We start from the raw sequence: 22,959 nt of genomic DNA on the forward strand, positions 1-22,959 counted from the left end.
GTTACATTATATGAAAGATTTGCCTAAAAATAGTCATTATTTACTCACTCTCATTCCAAACCTGTTCTTTCTTTCTGTCGCTGAATCATTGGCTGGATTAGTTCAATATTGTGAATTGGAACAAATGATTCAATGGATTTGAATCAAAAGAATGATTCAGTCACAAATTGGACATCTCTGCTCTTCTCACGATTTAGATTTGTAATGAACTATGTCTAATTTTGTTCTTGTATGTCTTCAGAAGTCAAACAGGTTTAGAATAATATGAGGGTGAGCAAAATTGTACATTTTGTGAGTGAATTGTTCATTTTTTACCATTTAAACACTATACTGTAATATTTGTTTGCACGGTTATATTTAGGAACGTTCACTCTCCAAAATACAGCTCAATGGAAATGTCATTTCATTGATTTTTGACTTATCCTCAAGTAATATATAGTGCAACAGCGGGGTTTCAGCAATAACAATCAAATAATTTTTCTTCTTAGAGAAATGTATTTAATCAAGCTTTTTAAAGAAGTCGTATATTTAGATTTTTTCCCTCCAAGATGTTATATCTGTCTCAAAATGTCTGTGGGAAGTTTTAGCCTAAAGATATTTTTTAAATAATGTATTTATTATACCATGTTAAAAACCCCGGAAACCAATTCACACTGGTTTTTAGTGTCTTTTAAATGCAAATGAGCTTCTGGTCTCCACCCTTTTTCCTCAAGAGGGCGGAGCCTTTACATTTTGTTACTGGAGTAACTAAGGCATAAGCTGTAAAGGCTCCGCCCTCTTGTGAAAATAGGGTGGAAAATAGAAGCTCGTTTGCATTGCAAGTGTGTACTTAACTCCAATTACAAATGTAGAAAACAATCATATAGTTTTTCTTCTCTGAGAATTTGTTTTATTTAGCCTTTAAAGGATGTTATATCTGTCTCAAAATGTGTCTGGGAAGTTTTAGCCCAGAATATATTTCCCAAATCATTTATCATACCATGCTATAACTTTGTCAGGAAACAAATACACACTGGTTTTGTGTGTTTTATTAAATCCAAATGAGCTTCTGTTCTCCACCCATTTTCCACAAGAAGGCGGAGCCTTTACAGTTTGTTCCTATGATACTGGAGTAACTGAGGCATAAGCTGTAAAGGCTCTGCCCTCTTGTAAAAAGAGGGTGGAGACCAGGAGCTCATTTGCATTTAAAAAGAGACACAAATTCAGTGTGTATTTGTTTTCAGTCAAAAGGTTTTTAACATAACAATCATATTATTATTATGGTCGTATGTTTAGATTTTTATTCCCTCCAAGATGTTATATCTGTCTCTAAATGTGTGTGGGAAGTTTTAGCCTGAATATATTTCCCAAATCATTTATTATGCCATGCTAAAAACTGTTTTGTTTGGAAACAAATACAGATTGGTTTTGTGTGTCTTTTTAAATGCTAATGAGCTTTTGTTTACCACCCTTTTTCCACAAGAGGGCGGAGCCTTTACAGGTTGTTCCTCTGTCTTTGGGGTAACTGAGAAATAAGCTGTAAAGGCTCCACCCTCTTGTAAAAAGATGCATTTTAAAAAACACACACACAAAAACAGTGTGTACTTGTTTCCACTCAAAACATTTGTAGCATAACAATCATAATATTTTTCTTCGTATAGAGGAATTTATTTAATTAAGCATTTTTATAGAGGTTGTATATTAAAAAAAAGAATAATCTTCCAAGATGTTATATCAGGGTGAAGTTTTAGCCCAAAGTTAATTTACAAATCATTTATCATACCATGTTAAAAACCCTTTTGGCAGAGCCTTTACAGTTTCTTCTGCTACTGGAGTAACTGAGGCATAAACAGTAAAGACTCCGCCCTCTTGTGAAAATATGGTGGAGACCAGAAGCTCATTTGCATTTAAAAAGACACAAAAAATCAGTGTGTATTTTTTTCCAGTCAAAAGGTTTGTAGGAAACAATCATATTTTTTCTTCTTAGAGATATTGATTTAATTAAGCATTTTAAAGAGCTCTTATATTTAGATTTTTTTTTTTTCCTCCAAGATGTTATATCTGTGTCAAAAATGTGTCCGGGAAGTTTAAGCCCAAACATATTTCCCAAATCATTTATTATACCATGCTAAAGACGCTTTTGTTTGGAAACAAAAACACACTGGTTTTGTGTGTCTTTTTAAATGCAAATGAGCTTCCGTTCTTCACCCTTTTTCCACAAGTGGGCGGAGCCTTTATAGTTTGTTTCTCTGAGTAAAGCTGCGGTCACACTGGGCTTTTTCTCCTATAGACTTCCAATCATACGCACACGAATGCGTCAGACCAGAAACGCAGGGTCATGCATCAAGTTTCGCAGCAACGAACAGTGCAAAGTTCAAGCTTGGTGAACTCTGACCTGCGAAATTGCATCACTTGACTGCGTGAGACCAACCGAGGGTCAAAACACGACCTCTCTGGACAAAAATTTAAAACATGGAGCAATCGCTGGCTTTTTTAAATGTCTAATAAACTTTTTTAATCCCGCCCCTTTTCGATGTGCTGCACGACAGAATATCGCAAACTCCAATGTGACCACCGCTTAAGGCATAAGCAGTAAAGGCTTTGCCTTTAAGGAGTTGGAGAACAGAGCTGTAAAGGTTCCACCCTCTTGTGAAAATAAGGTGGAGACCAGAAGCTAATTTGCATTTAAAAAGACACACAAAACCAGTGTGTACTTAAAGTTTGTAGAATCCAATTATATTATTTTCTTCATTAAAAGAAATTAATTAATTAGGTTTTTTAAATATGTCATATATTTCTTTATGTTTTTTTCTTCGTCTCAAAATGTGTCTGGGAAGTTTTAGCACCAAAATATTTTACAAATCATTTATTTATTATTCCATCATTAAAACTTTTTTGTCAGGAAACAATTATACACTGGTTTTGTGTGTCTTTTTAAATGCAAATCCTGCTTGTGGAAAGAGGGCGGAGCCTTTACACCTTGTGTTACTAGAGTAACTAAAGCATAAGCTGTAAAGGCTCTGCCCTCTTGTGAAAGTAGGGTGGAGACCAGAAGCTCATTTGCATTTTTAACAGCACACAAAAACCAGTGTGTATTTGTATCCAGTCAAAAAGTTTTTAGCATCATATAACAAACGATTTTTGAAGTAGCCTTATAATATTGCGCTGCACTTCTGATTTGATCACATTGTTCAATTATATTTTTTATTTTGTGCTTCAAATCAAAAGTCCAGTATGATTAATCTGATCTGAAGTCTTTTATGAATTCTCTATGAAGAAAATGAATATGAAAAAGACTCAAAAAGTGAGCGCTCTTTGTTGCTTTTTGATGCCAAACACTTAAATTTCCATAAGTTAATGAATTTGATCATCACTTCAATAAATGGACACTTTTTCCAGTGTGTTTGATGTAAATATAATGCCACAGATTAAAAGGACGTTTGTTATTCTCGTGTGAAGAGAAATGTCTTGATGTTCTTTGCCAATTAAGTACGGAGTTAATGAAGTTCTTTAAATTTTTTACATTTGAGTATTATTATTGTAGGATGTATATCACAAGGCTGTTTTTTATTAAATATTAATATCTGTGTGTCTGCTGGTGTGTGTTACAGACGCTGTGGGTACAGCAAAGCTTTCCAGGACTCAGACGAGGAGAAAATGCACTACCAAAATGGCCACGGTACGAGAGACACTCTTTTCCCCCGATGATTTCTCTTTTAATGAATTTTAGGCAGGAAACTATTGCCTTTTTTTTGCTCCAATATCTTGCTGTAGCCGCTGCCTGGGCCCTTCAGAGATTGTGGCTGTGACTGAAAATTGCTTTCATGCTGCAATATGTGACCAAATGCTAATTTTGTTTATTCTAGTATCATTTCCAGAAGCCAGATTTTATATTGATCCCCACACATATGAGGACCCCTGCCAGGCTGTCCACGAGTTTGCCAGAGAAATTGAAGCATCCAGGATCAAAATAGAGAAAATCATTGGTTCAGGTAAAGCTGTCCTTGGCCGTGGTGTGAAATACACCTGGGCGTCTGGGAAATGCAGGAGAAGTGCCTGAGAAAACATCAACATCATATAAAGTTGTTCGTGTTATAGAAAAGTAATAAATATTTTTTTAAATGTACTGTATATAATGGAGTAACCAAACAATGCAACAAAATAGGTGTGTCACAATATTTAATATTCTTGTAATTATATACAGTCAGAGACAAAAGTATTAGCCCCACTGTAAGTTCTTTGTCAAATATTTATTAGGTGATCTTTAATTGAGCTGGAATTTTGGGAATTTTCTATATACAATATGTTCTATACTGTGCTCAGCATATATAAGTACACCCCTCACAAATCTCTCTTTTAAATTCATATTTTTAATAGGAAGCTATACAATATCATGTTTGTGCATATACATTAGATTAATCAGTACAGAAGCCAAATCTGGAGCTTATCTAACAAAGAAAACGTATGACAATGGTCCAAAAACTAGTACAGCCAAATTTATATTTTAGAAAAAAAAAGGAAAAATCAATTAAATAGATTTTTGAAATTTTGTAAAATTTTGTTGGTTGTAATTTATTTTTGTAATTTATTTTTGCAATATTTTGCTTGATATTATTTGTGTTATCTTTCAATTTCTAAATTTGTTTGGTGACTAAAATATTATTTTAATAAATATATCTGTTTAATAAATGTGTTTTGTTTAAATGCAGCAAAATACAATCACTATATTCACTGGGAAACGGATAAAAATATTCATTTTCAAAATGGGGTTGACACATATATGCTGAGCACTGTATATGAGCAACATCACACTTGTAGCATATGCGATATGGCTGTATATCGGGACTGGTGGGGGACGTGCATTGGCTCAAGGCTGCATATCGAATTCCTTAGTGTCCCACCAGTAACAATATACAGCCACATTGCACTGCTACGAGTGTGATATTGCGTTTAAATAACAATGTGATGGTGTAATCATGTATATAAAAAAGAAAATAAAACATGGAGAGTCTCAAAACCCTTTTGTATGGGGAACTACTTTCCTCCACCATTTATTCTGACACCAGAACAGCAGAAACCACAACTAATCCACCAACGTCACATTAGAGCTAGTATTTGAATGATTCTCTAGCGTAATGTCTAAAGTGATGACAAAACAGGTGATTTTGCTCACATTTTAATATTATAAGGCCGAATAGCATGTCTAAAGAGATTTCCCAGTATTTCTCTGTTGTAATCTGGATATCACTATAATTACCCCAAAAAAGGCCAAAGCAAAGCAAACTCTATCAGATTACAATGGTATAAATACAGCACTACAACATATAAAAGAGAGAGATCGACTTCGAAAGTCACTTACCTGTTTTATAATGATTTGATCAGCTGTAGTTTGAAATTTACGCAGACTTAGGACTTATTATGCAGTCTCTGTCGCCATCTTGTTCCAGAAGTTTAACTGTCTACTCTGCTCAGTATGACAGGCTAATGGCCGCCAATGCTCTGAATCTCTGAAATTATAAATATTTAAAATAGACACTTTCCTTATAAATAAACTGCATAGTTGCAATCTAAACAACTACATTCTCGCCTTAAAAAGCCTCAAAAGTACATGATGTTGCCCAACAGCTGCAATATTTGTCAAACTGTAGTGAGTTTGTTCATCTGCTGTAACTCTAAGTGGGCGTGGTAATACACAGAGGTGAAGAGGCTCTGAGTGCTGATATTGCTTTAATATCTCACAGCTATCAGCCAATCATATTCGAGAACCGGACAGAACTGTTGTATAAATAAATACATATAATACATATTTAATATTGTTGGTCTTCTGGAGAAAATCTTATTTCTCTTGAATTTTAAGCAATGTTATTAGCCCCTTTAAAAAAACATATATTTTTCAAAATATATTTGTTATTTTAGTAATTAAAAAAAAAAATTTATACATTTATAAATGTTCTTTTACAATCCTTATTTATAAATAGACAGAAAGGGGGAGTCGACCATTAATAATACCATATAGTACTTATTTTTATTGATTGATTTATTAGCAGTAGGTAGTGCTGTCGCCTCACAGCAAGAAGGTCGCTGGTTCGAGCCTTGGTTTGGTCAGTTGTCATTTATGTGTGGACTCTGTGGAGTTTGCATGTTCTCCCCGTGTTTGCGTGGGTTTCCTCCAGGTGCTCCGGTTTCCCCCACAGTCCAAAAGCCGAAAACGAATGAATGATTGATTTATCATTTTAAATATGTAAATCCTGTTCAAAATGTTTCAAACTGTTTTATTTTTTGAGTATAGTGTGTGAGTATCTGTGACCGCTGATCATTTTGTGACAGCTCCTGGTTTGTCCTGAACAGTGAAGCTCCTGCTGTTCTTGACAAAAAGCCTTCAGGTCCTGCACGTTCTTTGATTTCTCCACATGCTCTGCTCATTCCAGCTCTTCCCGCAGCGTCTGTCTGATGTGCGGCTCCATCTCTGACTCTTCAGTATCTCTGACAGACTCACAACCAGCTGAAATGGCTGGAAGCACTCACTGATGCCCAACAAGAGATTCAATGATAGAAACGAAGGGTTTGAAAACTTTTGAACAGGATAGTGTGTGTGTATTATTTTGGGCCCTATCATGCACCTGGCACAATGCAGCACCACGCAAGTGCTTTTTGATAGTTTCAGGCCAGTGCAAGGTATCATGTTCTCCGATGGTGTGCTGGTGTGAAAAAGAGGTGTGTGGAGGGAAATTCTGACAATATTTTACAAAAATATTGACACAAACTTTGCTCCATAGAGATGTGTCATGGTGCGTTGTTGCATTGACCAACTAAAAGCTGGTGTAAAGTCAATGGCACAAGGTTATTTCTAATTTATTTGTTCTTGTTGTCGTTTAAAAATGCGTGTTAATAATAGGTAGATCCAAAACATGTGTAAGCATTGCTTATTATGCTCACAGGGATGCACAGCAGCACAGAAATATGTCTAAAGTCCATGTGAAATCAAAACTTAGTGTTTATTGAACTGACTTTTACTAAAAATGTTTTACTAAAACTTTTACTGTATATTTCCTTCTAACATTGTTAATTTATTAAAATCGCAAAACACAAATGAATTACGGTTACTTCAGAGCTACCATAGCAGTCAAATTGACCACATGCGTTTCAGTTGTCTGCTACTTTTGCCCATGACTTTAAATATGCGTGCCTCTGTTGCCTTGCAACTTCCTGCTAACAAGAACATGACTTTACTTCAGATATGTCTTTTGAAAACAGCATAAGTAAAACAGTAACAATGGCAAGTCTTCCCAACGGGTAAAACCACCAACAATTAAGAATGTGTGACTACATGGTGTCATGGCTTTGCAATCAAAAAACGTCATTATAATGGAAGTCAATGGGGCAAAAACAGCCACGAACATAACAAACGGGTACCCATAGTGTTTTGTTGAATTTTTTTTATTTTTATAATTATTTTTTTTAGGTGTTTTTAGCCTTAAATTGATAGAATAGTGCAGAGAATAGTCAGGAAATAGTGGAATAGAGGAAGGGTCTGCAAAGAACCTTGAGCTGGGAATCGAACTCGGTTGCTGTTGTTGAGCACCATGGTGCTAAATCAAAGTCAAAGTCAGCTTTATTGTCAATTCAGCCACATGTACCGGACATATAGAGAATTGAAATAATGTTACTCTCAGACCTATCAGGTGCCTAACATATAATGGTAATATAAAAAGAGTTTTAGCAAAGAGAAAATTTGCAATATATACAATTGTACATAAAATGTTGTCTAAAAAATAGACATAACATGTAGTCTAAAAATATACATAAGGAATAAAAAATTGTTAACAGTACAATCACATTAAGAGCATTTAGCAAATGAGTGCAAACCATAGTTATGCAGATATAGAACAGTATAGTGCAAAAGGCTTTTTCAAACATGATAATAAATATCGGCGCAATTAACCACTAGGCTATTGGCGCCGACTTTGTTGAATTTTTTAGACATTTTCAAAACATTTTCTTAAAATATGTTTCCAAAAATCATTCCATTTGCTGAAACACAAAGTTGTGGCCACATTGAGACTCAAAATCACCCCAGAGAGGATGAAAACATCCACAACAACACACAAGGGTTAAAATGGTGACCAGTGGTGGAAAGAGTATTGGAAATTTATACTCAAGTAAAAGTACCATTTAAATGTAGTACAGGTAGAGTAAAAGTATCTTGTAAATAATTCTCAAGAGTATGAGTAAAAAGTAACCCTTTTAAAAGTACTCGAGCAGTGAGTATTACACTGTGAATGTTGAAGCGTGTGTGTAAACGTAACATTCTGAAGTGCATTTAGTGATTGCCATTTGTCAATTTCAGTCATACAGTAAATGTCCTTCTCTCATCAGTGGCATGCACTGGTGTAAAGTAACTAATTACAAATACTCAAATGACTGTAATTGAGTAGTTTTTCTCAGAAATTGTAATTTACAAAGTGGTTTTACAAATGTGTACTTTTACTTTCCCTTGAGTACATTTTTAGTGCTGTATCTGTACTTTTACTCCACTATTTTCCTTCAACCTAGTCACTACACTACACCAAGAAGATGTGCAAAATCTTTACGTGCATTAAACCAGAGACTGTTTAGATGCATTCAGAACTCAAACTTCCAAACTAAAACCAACCAAATGTCATCATCTGATGATGTTACAGCTTGAAATTGTGTGGACGTTACCACTATGACGTCTATCAGCCGTTGGATTTTGGTTGCCATACCTGATGAAAAAATGTCAGTATTTGATGTAAACATGATGTTAGTTTGAGATGTTTGCTCGACGTTGGATTTTGGTCACTTTCTAACACAACCTAAAATCAACCAAATATCAACGTCATTTGATGTCATTATGGGCATCAAAATAACGTTGTCCTTAGACACTGGCTAGACATTGAATTTTGGTCACCTGACATCACAACCTAAATCTAACCTAATATTAACGTTTAATGACATTGTGTGCCTGCTGGGCAATAACTATATGCACTACAGAATGTTACGTGTACACACATTTACAAATGACATGTACATGCATCAGCTTTTAACAACGTAATACTCATTACTCACTACTCTTGAGGACTTTTGAAAGAGCTACTTTTTACTCATACTTTGAGTAATATTTACAACAGATACTTTTACTCTACCTGCACTACATTTGTAGGCAAGTAATGGTAATTTTACTTAAGTATGATTTTTCAGTACTCTTTCCACCACTAACATGACAGCATCTGAACAGTCTCTCGATCATTGTGTGTAAAGATTTTGGACATCCCCTTGGACACTTTTAATGCTTCCAAACTGTTTGCCGTATTTATAAAGCGCCCATGTCTTCAGGTTCATTATGATGAGATTTACTTTCTATGTGCAATTTGATTGGACAAGAATCCCTTGTCTCATCTTTTCTACTTAGCCAGTCCCCATAGACATGAAAAAATAAAGTAGTGACTGCAGGTTGAAATAAAATATTGAAGTAAAAGTACAGACACGGCACTAAAAATGGACTCAAGGGACCATTTAAGTACCATTTAAATGTAGTACAGGTAGAGTAAAAGTATCTTGTAAATAATTCTCAAGAGTATGAGTAAAAAGTAACCCTTTTAAAAGTACTCGAGCAGTGAGTATTACACTGAATGTTGAAGCGTGTGTGTAAACGTAACATTCTGAAGTGCATTTAGTGATTGCCATTTGTCAATTTCAGTCATACAGTAAATGTCCTTCTCTCATCAGTGGCATGCACTGGTGTAAAGTAACTAATTACAAATACTCAAATGACTGTAATTGATTAGTTTTTCTCAGAAATTGTAATTTACAAAGTGGTTTTACAAATGTGTACTTTTACTTTCCCTTGAGTACATTTTTAGTGCTGTATCTGTACTTTTACTCCACTATTTTCCTTCAACCTAGTCACTACACTACACCAAGAAGATGTCCAAAATCTTTACGTGCATTGAACCAGAGACTGTTTAGATGCATTCAGAACTCAAACTTCCAAACTAAAACCAACCAAATGTCATCATCTGATGATGTTACAGCTTGAAATTGTGTGAATGTTACCACTATAATGTCTATCAGCCGTTGGATTTTGGTTGCCATACCTGATGAATTTCTCTTACTTTTGCAATTTTTTTTGCAATTTGATTGGACAAGAATCCCTTGTCTCATCTTTTCTACTTAGCCAGTCCCCATAGACATGAACAAATAAAGTAGTGACTGCAGGTTGAAGGAAAATAGTGGAGTAAAAGTACAGACACGGCACTAAAAATGGACTCAAGGGAAAGTAAAAATACACATTGTTAAAACAGCTTAGTAAAGTAAAATTCCTGAGTAAAACTACTCAATTACAGTCATTTGAGTATTTGTACTTTGCTACTTTACACCACTGATTTGGACACTCTAAATACATCTCTAAGTGCTGTGTGCTTTAGACCATGCTCTTAGTTCATTAAAATAGAGGCTGTGATTGGAGCGTGATTATGAACTGTCCTCTGTTCTGGCGCTCTTCAGGAGAGTTTGGGGAAGTGTGTTACGGCCGGATGAAGCTGCCGGGGAAACGTGACGTCCCGGTGGCTCTGAAGACTCTTAAAGCCGGATACACCGAGAAGCAGAGGAGAGATTTCCTGGCTGAAGCCAGCATTATGGCACAGTTCGACCACCCAAACGTCATCCACCTCGAGGGGGTGGTTACTCGCAGTAAGAACCAAACACGTCTTTTTGTGTTCATGCACTTGTATTTATTTGCTGGAATGCCATATTTAATCATTTATGAATGCTTGTATGTTTATACTCTGTAAAAACCAATATGTTGACTTAAGAGTAAATTTGTTGCCTAACAATTATTAAGTAGACTTACTATGTGCATAATTATAAAAGTTAAGTCAATGGGTTTACTGACTTTACGGAAAATCAACTTTCAAAGTTAAAGTTACTGATCGCTTAAAAAAAGATAGATAGATAGATAGATAGATAGATAGATAGATAGATAGATAGATAGATAGATAGATAGATAGATAGATAGATAGATAGATAGATAGATAGATAGATAGATCTACATATCTAAATACATACATATATACTGTATATATATGTATATGTATGTATATGTATGTGTGTGTGTGTGTATATATATATATATATATATATATATATATATATATATATATATATATATATATATATATATATATATATAGTTCAATTAAAAAATACATTTATTTATTCATTTTTTGTTGTGTTCTTTTTAATAATAAATTAAAATGTAATACTATTACTTATATTGTCATATTTGTAAATGAATGCTTCATCTTATAAATTTATTACAGTGTATAGATTATAATTAATCAGTTTATTGAATTATTAATATTATTATTATAAAATAAAAAATTACATATATATATATATATATATATATATATATATATATATATATATATATATATATATATATATATATATATATATATATATATATATATATATATATATTACATAAAACAATTTAAATATATTTTACAAATATATAATTTATAAATAAATACATTATAATTTATTAAATTGTATATGATATGTAAAATATGGTCATATAAAAATGTTATATATCGTTTTAAAATCAGTCATTTCAATTATAATTTTTTTAAAAATTCAGTTGTATTGAAACCTAAAAGTTCAAATTAAGTTTGTAAATATAAAAATATACAAAAAATGGTAAATATTATTTGAAAATCAATAGTTTTAATTATATATTTTTCAATTCAATACTATTAAATCTTAAAGTTCTAATTAATTTTGTAGATATAAAAATATCTAAAATAAGATACAATAAAAATATGGTATGAGCGGTGTGGTGACGCAGTGGGTAGCGCTGTCCCCTTGCAGCAAGAAGGTCGCTGGTTCAAGCCTCGGCTTGGTCAGTTGGCATTTCTGTGTAAAGTTTGCATGTTCTCCCTGTGTTGGCGTGGGTTTCCTCCAGAGACATGCGCTATAGTTGAAATGAATAAGCTAAAATGTCCGTAGTGTATGTGTGTGAATGAGAGTGGGTGCTACAGCTGGAAGAGCATCCGCTGCGTAAAGCATATGCTGGATAAGTTGCCGGTTCATTCCGCTGTGGTAAACCCCAGATTAATAATAGGACTAAGCCGAAAATTCAATTCAATTCAATTCAGCTTTATTTGTATAGCGCTTTTACAATGTAGGTTGTGTCAAAGCAGCTTCACATAAATGGTCATAGTAACTGGAACAGTGTGGTTCAGTAACTGGAACAGTGTGGTTCAGGTTTTAGTGTTTAAGTTCAGTTCAGTTCAGTTTAGCTCAGTTCAGTGTGATTTAATCATTACTGAGAGTTCAAACACCGAAGAGCAAATTCATCGATGCGTAGCTCTACCAATCCTGAACCATGCGAGGCAGTGGCAACAGCGGAGAGGGAAAAAAAACTTCACCTGATGGGAGTGAAGAAAAAAAACCTTGAGAGAACCAGACTCAGTTGGGCACGACCATTTTAATTTCTCCGCTGGCCAAAAGTCTTGTGCAGAACTTCATTCGCCGTGGTTTAGGCTGGAAGATGGCCTCAGCGAAGACTCGTCTGTCCCTGGAGCGTCGCTGGAATCAGACTCATGTTCTCCACTCCCCACGACCATCAGCGCAGCAGCAGCTCAGGATATGGCCTGGTCCCGGATATGAAAAGAAAATGAATGAATGAATGAATGAATAGTATGGTATATAATAATCTAAAATCAGTCATTTAAAGTATTTTCTTTTAATTGTATTGAATCTTAAAAGTTCAAATAAATTGTGTTAATATTTACATAACTCAAATCAACTCATTGTGAATTTATCCATAGATTTCTAAAGTAAGTAGTCTTGTATTATGGAAGAAATCTGCACTGTAAACCCTATTGTGTTGAAATATAAAACCCCTTCAGCTTCCTGATCACCCTGTCTAGGTTTATCTCTTAATAATGACCGGCTGAATGTACACTGGTCCTCAAGTAAATCAATAATTCACCCACAGTAGAGTAAAAAGTGAAGAAAACAAAAAAACTCCAATTTCTCTTGCATCATCTCTCCAATCTCCTGACATCTTCTTCTCCGTCTTTTTTTCTTCTCTGTGTTTTCTGCGTTCTCCACCAAGGCAAACCGGTAATGATCATCACAGAGTACATGGAGAACGGCTCCTTGGACTCTTTCTTGAGGGTCTGTAAACACGTTTCAGTTTGTTCTCTTATATCTCTGCAGTTCAGCTTCGCCTCAGCGAATCTCCCTGTGAAGCCCAGTTCAATCTTTTCTTTCTCTCCTCCTGCAAACAGAGACACGACGGTCAGTTCACCATTATTCAGCTGGTTGGGATTCTGCGTGGCATCGCGGCTGGCATGACTTACTTGGCTGATCTGGGTTACGTCCACCGGGATTTGGCCGCCAGAAACGTTCTGGTCAACAGTAATCTGGTGTGCAAGATCTCAGACTTCGGGCTTTCACGAGTGCTGGAGGACGATCCTGATGCAGCGTATACCACCAGCGTGAGTTTAACACACTGTTTACTGTTGTAAAGCATATGCTGGATAAGTTGGCGGTTCATTCCGCTGTGGCGAGCCCTTATTAATAAAAAGATTAGGCCGAAAAGAAAATTAATGAATGAATGAATAAAATATAAAACTAAATTTAATGAATAAAATAAAATTAGATTAACACTGCACAACACAGGTAAGATGTCTGATACCGCTTTAATTATTTATTAATGTGAAAAGGCTATATTTTATGTAAACACATGCACATAGTAAGTGTCGTGCAGGTAAACCTCACTCCTCTGACCACTATAGGTGCTCTAGTGTCAGATGCTAGAGGCTATGGTCTTTAGCCTTCTTGGTAGAGCAACCAACTCCCTTGCGGAAGGTCGCCGGTTCGATACCAGCTCGGAGCGGGTTGGGTGGCGTAGGATCGGCGGGGTTACATTGGTGTCGTGACCTGGATGGGAGTGAGGTTTAGGGGGGTGAGTGTAATGGAGGTCAGCTAGTAAGTGCTGTGCAGGTAAACCTCACTCCTCTGACCTCTAAAGGTGCTCTAGTGACAGATGCTAGAGGCCATGGCCTTTAGCCTTCTTGGTAGAGCAACCGACACCCATGCAGAAGGTGACCGGTTCAATACCAGCTCGGAGCGGGTTGGGTGGCGTTGGACAGGCGGGGTTACATATGGTTATATATGTTTCCCAGTACTGGGCTGCAGTATCCGCTGCGTAAAACATATGCTGAAATAGTTGACAGTCCATTCCACTAAATAAATAAGGGACTAAGCCGAAGGAAAATGAATGAATCAATTTTGTTTTTCAAACATCATATAAAAACTGTTGCTGATCGCAGCAAATTCATCTTTTTTACACGTGAATGCTGGTTATTTTTCCTCCCTTTCTGTGTAATTTCAGGGAGGGAAGATCCCCATCCGCTGGACAGCACCGGAGGCCATCGCCTATCGAAAGTTTTCCTCCTCCAGTGATGTGTGGAGTTATGGAGTGGTGATGTGGGAAGTGATGTCATATGGAGAACGGCCATATTGGAACTTGACCAACAGAGATGTGGGTCTAAACTACACTTGCCCTTAAAACTATGAGCTGTTTTATAAGTAGTTTGCTAGCATACAGCAGGGAAAAAAATCTTAATATTAGTATTTTGACATATTATCATGCAGTAGTAAGTAAATGTAGGATTTAATAATTTTTTAATAATCCTTAAAATCAAAATAATAATTAAAAAGCACAAAGTTGTTATTATAATTTTTACTGTTATTATTATTATTATTATTATATTGTTGTTGTTGTTGTTGTTTTTGTTGTTGTTGTTGACTTGAAACCTTTAAACCAAATCAATTCTAAAACGTTTTATTATTAAAAGTATAAAATGTTATTATTATTATTAATATTATTATTATTATTTTTGTTGTTGTTGTTGTTGATATGAAGCATTTAAACCAAAATAGCATTAAAAACAGGTTAATTAACTATTATTATTAATATTGTAATAATTTTTTAGGTTATTATTATTATTATTGTTGTTGTTGTTGTTGATGTTAAGCCTTTAAACCAAAATAATTTTAAAACGTTTTATTAATAAAAGTATTTATTATTATTATTATTATTATTATTATTATTATTATTATTATTATTATTATTATTATTATATTGTTGTTGTTGATATAGAGCCTTAAAACCAAAATAATATTAAAAATGTTTTATTAAAATAAAAGTATTAAAACATTATTATTATTATTATTATTATTATTATTATTATTATTATTATTATTATTATCATTATTATTATTATTGTTGTTGTTGTTATTATTATTATAAAAGGAGCACATATTTGATTAATTTAAAGATGCAGTATCCATAAATAATATGAGATAGAGGTAACTTATTTTTTACATTATTTGATCAGTCACAATAGTTAAGACGTACAGATGAAGACAAATTATTAGGAAAATATTTTAAAAATATATAAAACTGTTTTATAAAAACTATATTATAAAAAACTATCAATAATTTTGTCTTAAATTTCACACACAACCTTATTTATTATTTTAAATAATCTTTCATTAATAACTACTAATACTACTAATTCACTAATAATAATAATAATAATAATAATAATTATTATTATTATTATTATTATATTGTTGTTGTTGATATAAAGCCTTAAAACCAAAATAATATTAAAATGTTTTATTATAATAAAAGTATTAAAATATTATTATTATTATTATTATTATTATTATTATTATTAATATTATTATTCTAACAATATCAAGAAGAAGAATAATGACAAAAAAAAGTAATTTTAACAATCATTTTAATTGTTTCCACAGCTATTAAGGTAGTATTTTTTTATTTTAATTAAAATGAATTATAATATTCTTAACACCTTCGGCTAAATTTATTTTGGCATTAAATTGCAGTAAACTAGAACAAAAATGAACCTGTCTTCATAGAAATGCTACTTTTTTGACAAACTGAAAAGTTAATGCAATATCTCACATATAAAATCTTTCTTTTTTTTTTTTTTACCTCAGGTGATCAAGTCCGTAGAGGAGGGTTACCGTCTCCCAGCCCCCATGGGCTGCCCCGGGGCCCTCCACACCCTCATGCTGGACTGCTGGCAGAAAGACCGCAACGAAAGACCCAAATTCTGCCAGATCGTCACAGTCCTGGACAAACTGATCCGCACTCCTGAAACACTCAAATCAGTGGAAACATTGTGCAGGTGAGCTCCTGTAATTAATACAATCCTAATGGATAATAAAAGCAATGTGTCATTCAATAAAATTATAAATAAGTATATATATATATATATATATATATATATATATATATATATATATATATATATATATATATATATATATATATATAAATAAATTTATATATCACTTTAATAATGCACACATCTAACATTATAATGAAAAGCATTCGACTGCTTTCTTAACTTTTTATGCTCATTTAAGACAAAATTAGCTGTATTGAAAAAAAAACACCAAGATTGAGATATTTATTATTATTATTATTATTATTATTATTATTATTATTATTATTATGTGTGTATGTCTGTTTAAACACGCACCTAAAAGCCAGACTCTCCGCTTCAAATCGCGTGTATAGAATCTGTTTGGGAAACAGCGTCTGTTTATCACTATGGAGCACGTCAGCTGACAGTAATGCACCATTATATGACTGTTTTGAGGATTGTATAGGACGGGCGACAGCACCTGTAATTAAAAGGAAAGGGAATCGCGCCGTGTTTAATATTTATAAGTTTTTTCATGTTTTCATTCCTAAACAAAGCGAAAGCACAGCAGAACAGACTCACAATTAAGAGCAAGGGGCGACCCCTGGTGGTTCGGCGGTATGGGTTGCGTATAGGGAGGCTCAGCTGTTCAGAGAAAGAGTAAAAATACGGGAGAAATATGGGAAAATAGCTTTACGGGATGATAGCGGGATAGAACAGTAAAATACGGAAGAATCCCGGAAAAATTGGGAGGGCTGACAGATATGCTAGAACAGTGGTTCTCAAACGTTTTTCATCAAGTACCACCTTAGAAAAAAATTGTCTCTCCAAGTACCACTAAAATGAGCAGTATTGAAATACAGTAGCATAGTAGGCCCAGTAAATCAGCTACAACTCTGCACAGTTAAAAAACCTGGCAGATTAGCTCAGAAATTTAGGCTATACATCATATATGGCATATTATATACATAATTTTTAATCCATTTTGAAATGTATGTAGCATGTACATGACATATTTCATTCCTCCCTGTACCACTAGAAGGAAGCCCGCGTACCACTAGTGGTACACGTACCACAGTTTGAGAACCACTGTGCTAGAAGATCCACTACCTGCTTAATGAACTGTGTTCGTATACTCTTCTGCCGTTTCCAATGAGAGCGACTTCTAGTGAGATCGAATGCTACAGCTATTGACACTTATATTGCCGTGTATAAAGAACACATCAGCATATATACCAACCCATTGAGTGCCCTTTATAGTTAGTGACTTCGTTTTGAATAGAACTTGTGGAAAGATAACCACCTCTGTCTTCCTTGTCTACCAGCGTGACATAAACATTATGTTTAATTTGTTTAAATTCAGCCCATATAAATTGTTTGCAACAATTTAGCAAAAAAAAATTAGGTCAAGGTGAATTGAACAACACAAATAATATTAACTGCCGAAGAAAAAGTCAGGAATTGTCATTTTAAACATGGAATCTGAACAAGCAGCAGAAATCATTTGCACATGTGATCATTTTCAAAAGTCGTACAAAGTTGACAAGAAAGTTTGATCCGAGAGGCTGTGAATCTGCAGCTTTAAGACGCCAGTGTACGTTTTCCAATAAGCTGGTCTCAAATAGATGTGTTCGCTGTTAAATAAAAGACCTCTGCGCTATATTGACATTGATCTGCGGTGAACCGAAAACGAACGCTTCTGCTTTCACAATTGGACTTGTATAAATTGCTCAGCTCCGAGCGCCAAGTCCTGTCAAGTTGCCGGTGCATATCCAGATGCGCTGATGGGAAGAAATAAGGATTTCATCCCTGTATTAATCTACCCGAACCGGCCAGACCTACAGCCTCCCCCCCCCCCTCTTTGTACCTTCTCTATCATTTTAACTCATATTGATTTTCTGCCCGCGCTCGCAGCATTTCAAAGGTACATCTCGTACGTGTCTCCTCACACCCTCCGCTCTCATTTCAGACTAAACAGTCCTTTGATGAACAGAAGTATTCCTGATTTCACCAGCTGCAGATCGGTGGACGAGTGGTTGGACACCATTAAAATGGGCCGCTATAAGGACCACTTTGCCGCAGGAGGGTATCGCACACTTGGACATGTGATGAGCATGAAACAACAGTGAGTTGATTGAGTTCTTACTCCGTAACACGATGGAGTGCTCCAGATTGCTAACACAGAAATGAAGCCGTTTAGATCGCAGGGCTCCAGCTGGCGGAGGTGGATGGAGGACAGATTGGAGGTGTCTTTATGGCTTTAAGGCCTTGATTGATCATCACCTCTTCAAGTCAGATGATCAATGGCCATTAGATGTGGTTTCGGGACTGTGTGGCCGTCGTCTAGCCCATCGGTCCTGTTGGGATAGTTTTAGTGGATTGGAAGACACTGCAGCCTTTAATCGATGGCTGATATTGATGGTAAAAATGGGAACTTTTTGAGGTACACTAGATTTAACCTACACAAGCTTATTGGAAATATATGCGTTAGGCTACATTTTTTTGTGAAATCGCGCAGCAACATACTTTAACATACGTTTGCTTCAGTTTACTGGTCAAATAAACACTAGGGGGCAGTATGACTGCAACAGCTTTTGCTCCTTTTCACACTAATGATATTTACAGGGACATATTATTGATAAATAAAAGTGTACTTTCATGCTGTTCTTTCCACAACACCAAATAAATACCACAAAAGTCACTTAATGGTGCCTATGGTTAGCCAATACAGTAGGTTGGTCCTGCTGGTATAGTTTTAGAGATTGGGAGACAGTGCAGTCTTTAATCAATGGGTGGTATTGATGGTAAAAATGCAATATTTTGGAGGTTACACTAAATTGAACCTTCACAAGCTGATAGGAAATTTGTGCTTTAGTGTTTATTTTTTGTGAAATCACACAACAAAATACTTCAACATACATTTGACTGCAGTTTTGCACTCACTAACGTTATTGACAATGACATATTATTGACGAATAAAGGAGTATTTTCGTGCAGTTACTTGCACAACACCAAATAAATTTCACAAAACAACTTTATGGGGTCTATGGTTGGCCAAAAGTTCGGTACGGTTGGTATTCACCTTATTCTCCGTGTACGAGCGGGCACAGCCATTTGAAACTTTTTGGCTCGAGACTTCCCGTCTCATTCACTTCCATTCATTTTTAGACAATAAAAACATCTCGTTTTGCTGCTTCATGTTGCAAACTGATATTTTCTTGTATTGTATGATTCTATTTTGTCTGTATAGTCATGTAAACGCTTGTTTGTAGAGTAAGTAGTTTAACTGCTTTCTGCCTTTTATTATTCCTAGTCTTTTCTCCCATAGACAACTAAATCGAAAGTTCTAAAACAATTGCAAAAATGAGCGCACTTCCGCATTGTAGAATAAGGTCAATCGTTTTGGTAGATTGGGAGACACTGCAGCCTTTAATCAATGGGAGGTTTTGAACCTACATATGCCTAGATTGAACCTCCACATGCTGTTTAGAAATATGTCCTTTAGTCTACAGTTTGTTTTGTGAAATTGCACAGCAATGTACTTCAACATACATTTAACTGCAGTTTTAGTCAATTAAACACTAGGGGGCAGTGTAACACAGACAGCATTGGTTCCTTTTCATCCTAATGACATTTACAAGACACATTATCAACAAATAAAGGAGTATTTTTTGCACAGTTTATTGCACAACACCAAATAAATATCACAAAACAACTTGATGGTGTCTATGATTTTCCAATAGGTTGGTTCTGTTGGCATACAGCATAGACTGTAAAATATATGGACGTAGTGTCCGTGACGTCACCCATAGGTTTCTGAAGAGCGCAAAAGAAGCCACAAGTAGGCGCGGCCAACCGTCGCCATTTTGGTCACGCGTCATCACACCCACGGCGGGATACCAAACAAGGGCAAAGAGGCGGAGAGTGAGCGGAGCTACAGACACCTGCTAGCATTTAGCTTGGACCTGGTTCAGACACACTTTACTTTGGGAGAACGCTTAATACTTTATCACCTGTGACTCGTTTGTATTCTGACCACTTGTGCTTGGTTGTATACTATATCAATAAAGTGTTTAGACTTTTAAAAACACTGCTGTAATGCATTGAGCCACTAAACATTGTTCTTATGACGTTTTTCAACAGGAGGAAAACGCGAATTACTTCCAAACACTTCAGATATAGTCTGTGTTAGTTACTGTAAGACTATTGATGAACTCCAGCATAACACTGTATGACAACGCTTCAGATGACTGTTCTAGAGCCTAAAGCTAATCAATCTGACAGATTCTGGAGTGCATTACAGCTCTAAATATAAATATAAACGATAAATGATCTTAAATAAAACAAATACATGTACAGAGATGGTATATAAGTATATAACTTTACTCACATGGGAAACGGAGGCCACGTGAATGGTTTGTGAGCACAATTAAGTGCCCTCAGCATGCCATGCCATCTAATAATTGTGGGAAACAAGTCCAAAAGGCAGTTGACTGTGAAAAGCCACATAAAACAACACAGAAATACGATAAATATGCCGAGTTCAGTCGCTAATCTGCAGAGGTGACGTGACAGCGACCAGCGAGACCTAACTGTCACTCAAGTGGCCACTCCCTTAATTATGCAAACTTAATATAACTTAATATAAAGGAAACGGATGAGTTATAAAGAAATTCACCCCCCTCACAGTTGTCATGAAGGGTAATATTAGCTGTATTAACCAAAATCTTTTTTTGTACCAGGCTGTAAACACCTTTTTTTCTGATGTAAAGTTGGCCATTCTAACAGTGGGCTCAATTGAAATTTGCTCTGTTTTGGAGCCAGGAGCGGCCAGGACTAGCGGAATTTCATATGAATTGCAGTTTTAGTTACTTCCGTATTGGCTTCCTGAGGGAGAGCGGGAGGTTGCCGCTTGGTATACAGTAGTTTTAGTGGATTGGGAGACTCTGAAGCCTTTAATCAATTGGTGATATTGATGAGAAAAATGGGGGCTTTTTTTTTAGGGTACATAAGATTTAACCAACACAAGCTCATTTTAAATATGTGCTTTAGGCTACATTTTTTTGTGTAATCGCGCAACAACGTACTTCAACATACATTTGACTGCAGTTTTTTTAGTTAAATAAACACTAGGGGGCAGTGTGATGGCAACAGCATTTGTTCCTTTCCACACTAATGATATTTACAGGACACATTATCAGCAAATAAAAGATTATTTTGGTACACATCACCAAATAAATACCACAAAACAACGTACTGGTGTCTATGATTTGTAATCAAATACATTTGATTTATCTATCTATTGTCTATTGACAAAGTTTGCTCACTATTTCACTTTGGGAATAATCATTTTAACTTCAGTTGTATATATGCGTGCGTGCTTGCGTCCGTGTGTGTACCAATGCCTAATAACACATTCTACAACAGATGACTTCTCATAATCTCGTAACATCTAATAACATTTCTTTCTCTCCATCCATCTCAGCGACATCCAGCGGTTGGGCGTCACGTTAATGGGCCACCAGAAGAAGATCATGACCAGCGTCCAGGTGATGAGAGCGCAGGTACTGAACCAGAGCGTGCCCTCCGTGCACATATAGTCACTGACTGATCTGATACATGTTTGGGTCTCATGTACGAACTGCAAAAAAAAAAAAAACTCTCCCCTCCTTAACAAAAACTGGACTATTACTGCGATAAAGGATGGAGGTTTTTTTTTTCTTCTTCTTCAGCAATGATCTCTCTTCTCTTTTACTTCCTTTTGTAAATGTTTGGACTGCCTTAAATGACATAATTTAAATATCGTTGTACATGGATAAAGATTTTATTGAATTCTAGAGTCATGAATATGTAATGAGCGGACCTAATGAATATTAAAACCATGGAAATGAATATGCATAGTGTACAAGTTTGGCCACACCCACCACAGCGCCGGATGAAACTACGAGTGCCTGAAACATGACACCGAGAAAAAACAAGACGTCGCAAGAGAATAAACGAATAATCTACTGTAGGACAAAAACCGAAACCCTCCGGAGGAAACGTTCAGCTTCTTCACAAGATTACGGACAAACGCTGAATTAGTCTCTGTGGTCATAAAAAGAGGGGGGAAAGGCAATTATGTATGTCATGTGTTTGATTAAACGCTCTGAAACTCAAGCGGCTGTTATTTATTGCGTACAGCGGCGAATCCCTCTGGAAATGAGAGGAATAAATGTGTGTAAATGTTGGTCTGCGGAAAACAGAAGCGCTTTTGAAATCTGTCTGAAATGGAGTGTGTGTCTTTCTTTCAGAGTTCAGACCCGTTTGGAAATATTTCTTCTTAGCGTTCGCAGAGTTCGGGCTGTTTTACATCGGATACATGATTCATTTTGGTGCAAAATGAACATAAATGTGTGGATTTTGATGGGACTGACGCTTTTAAAGTCAACGTGAAATTAAAACTGACCCTGATTACTTTTCTCAGTGTATTATTATGGACGGTTCATCATCGGTGCATGTTTTATTTTGTCATCAAAATGCATTTTAAGTGCATTAAACTTTGTTGTCAGTACAAATTTCATGTTGACTTTACCAAAACACTGGACCTCATTTAATTTTTGACAACAGGGTATTATCTGTATGTTCATTCTTATTTTTTTATTTATTAAATTATGATTAATCAGATTTAATTAAATTAATTGTGCGTTTGTTTGGTGGA

General features: G+C 35.3%; 1 protein-coding gene across 13 annotated transcripts in view; it reads left to right on the forward strand.

Moving 5' to 3' along the window:
• Positions 1–22,418, forward strand: part of epha8 (eph receptor A8) — a 336,681-nt gene extending 314,263 nt beyond the window's left edge. For all 13 annotated transcript variants that reach the window (XM_087274196.1, XM_087274198.1, XM_087274200.1 and 10 more), the window contains 9 exons: positions 3,591–3,658; positions 3,846–3,971; positions 10,504–10,689; positions 13,124–13,185; positions 13,299–13,508; positions 14,408–14,557; positions 16,048–16,238; positions 18,229–18,384; positions 21,745–22,418. In XM_087274196.1, the coding sequence (XP_087130322.1) occupies positions 3,591–3,658; positions 3,846–3,971; positions 10,504–10,689; positions 13,124–13,185; positions 13,299–13,508; positions 14,408–14,557; positions 16,048–16,238; positions 18,229–18,384; positions 21,745–21,859 (1,264 nt within the window). In that variant the 3' untranslated portion in view covers positions 21,860–22,418. The remainder of the gene's footprint in view (positions 1–3,590; positions 3,659–3,845; positions 3,972–10,503; positions 10,690–13,123; positions 13,186–13,298; positions 13,509–14,407; positions 14,558–16,047; positions 16,239–18,228; positions 18,385–21,744) is intronic.
• Positions 22,419–22,959: the final 541 nt, after the last annotated feature.

This window comes from Danio rerio, chromosome 11 (assembly GCF_052040795.2).
Source record: "Danio rerio strain M-AB ecotype USA chromosome 11, GRCz13ab, whole genome shotgun sequence".
In the NCBI taxonomy this organism is placed as follows: Eukaryota; Metazoa; Chordata; class Actinopteri; order Cypriniformes; family Danionidae; genus Danio; species Danio rerio.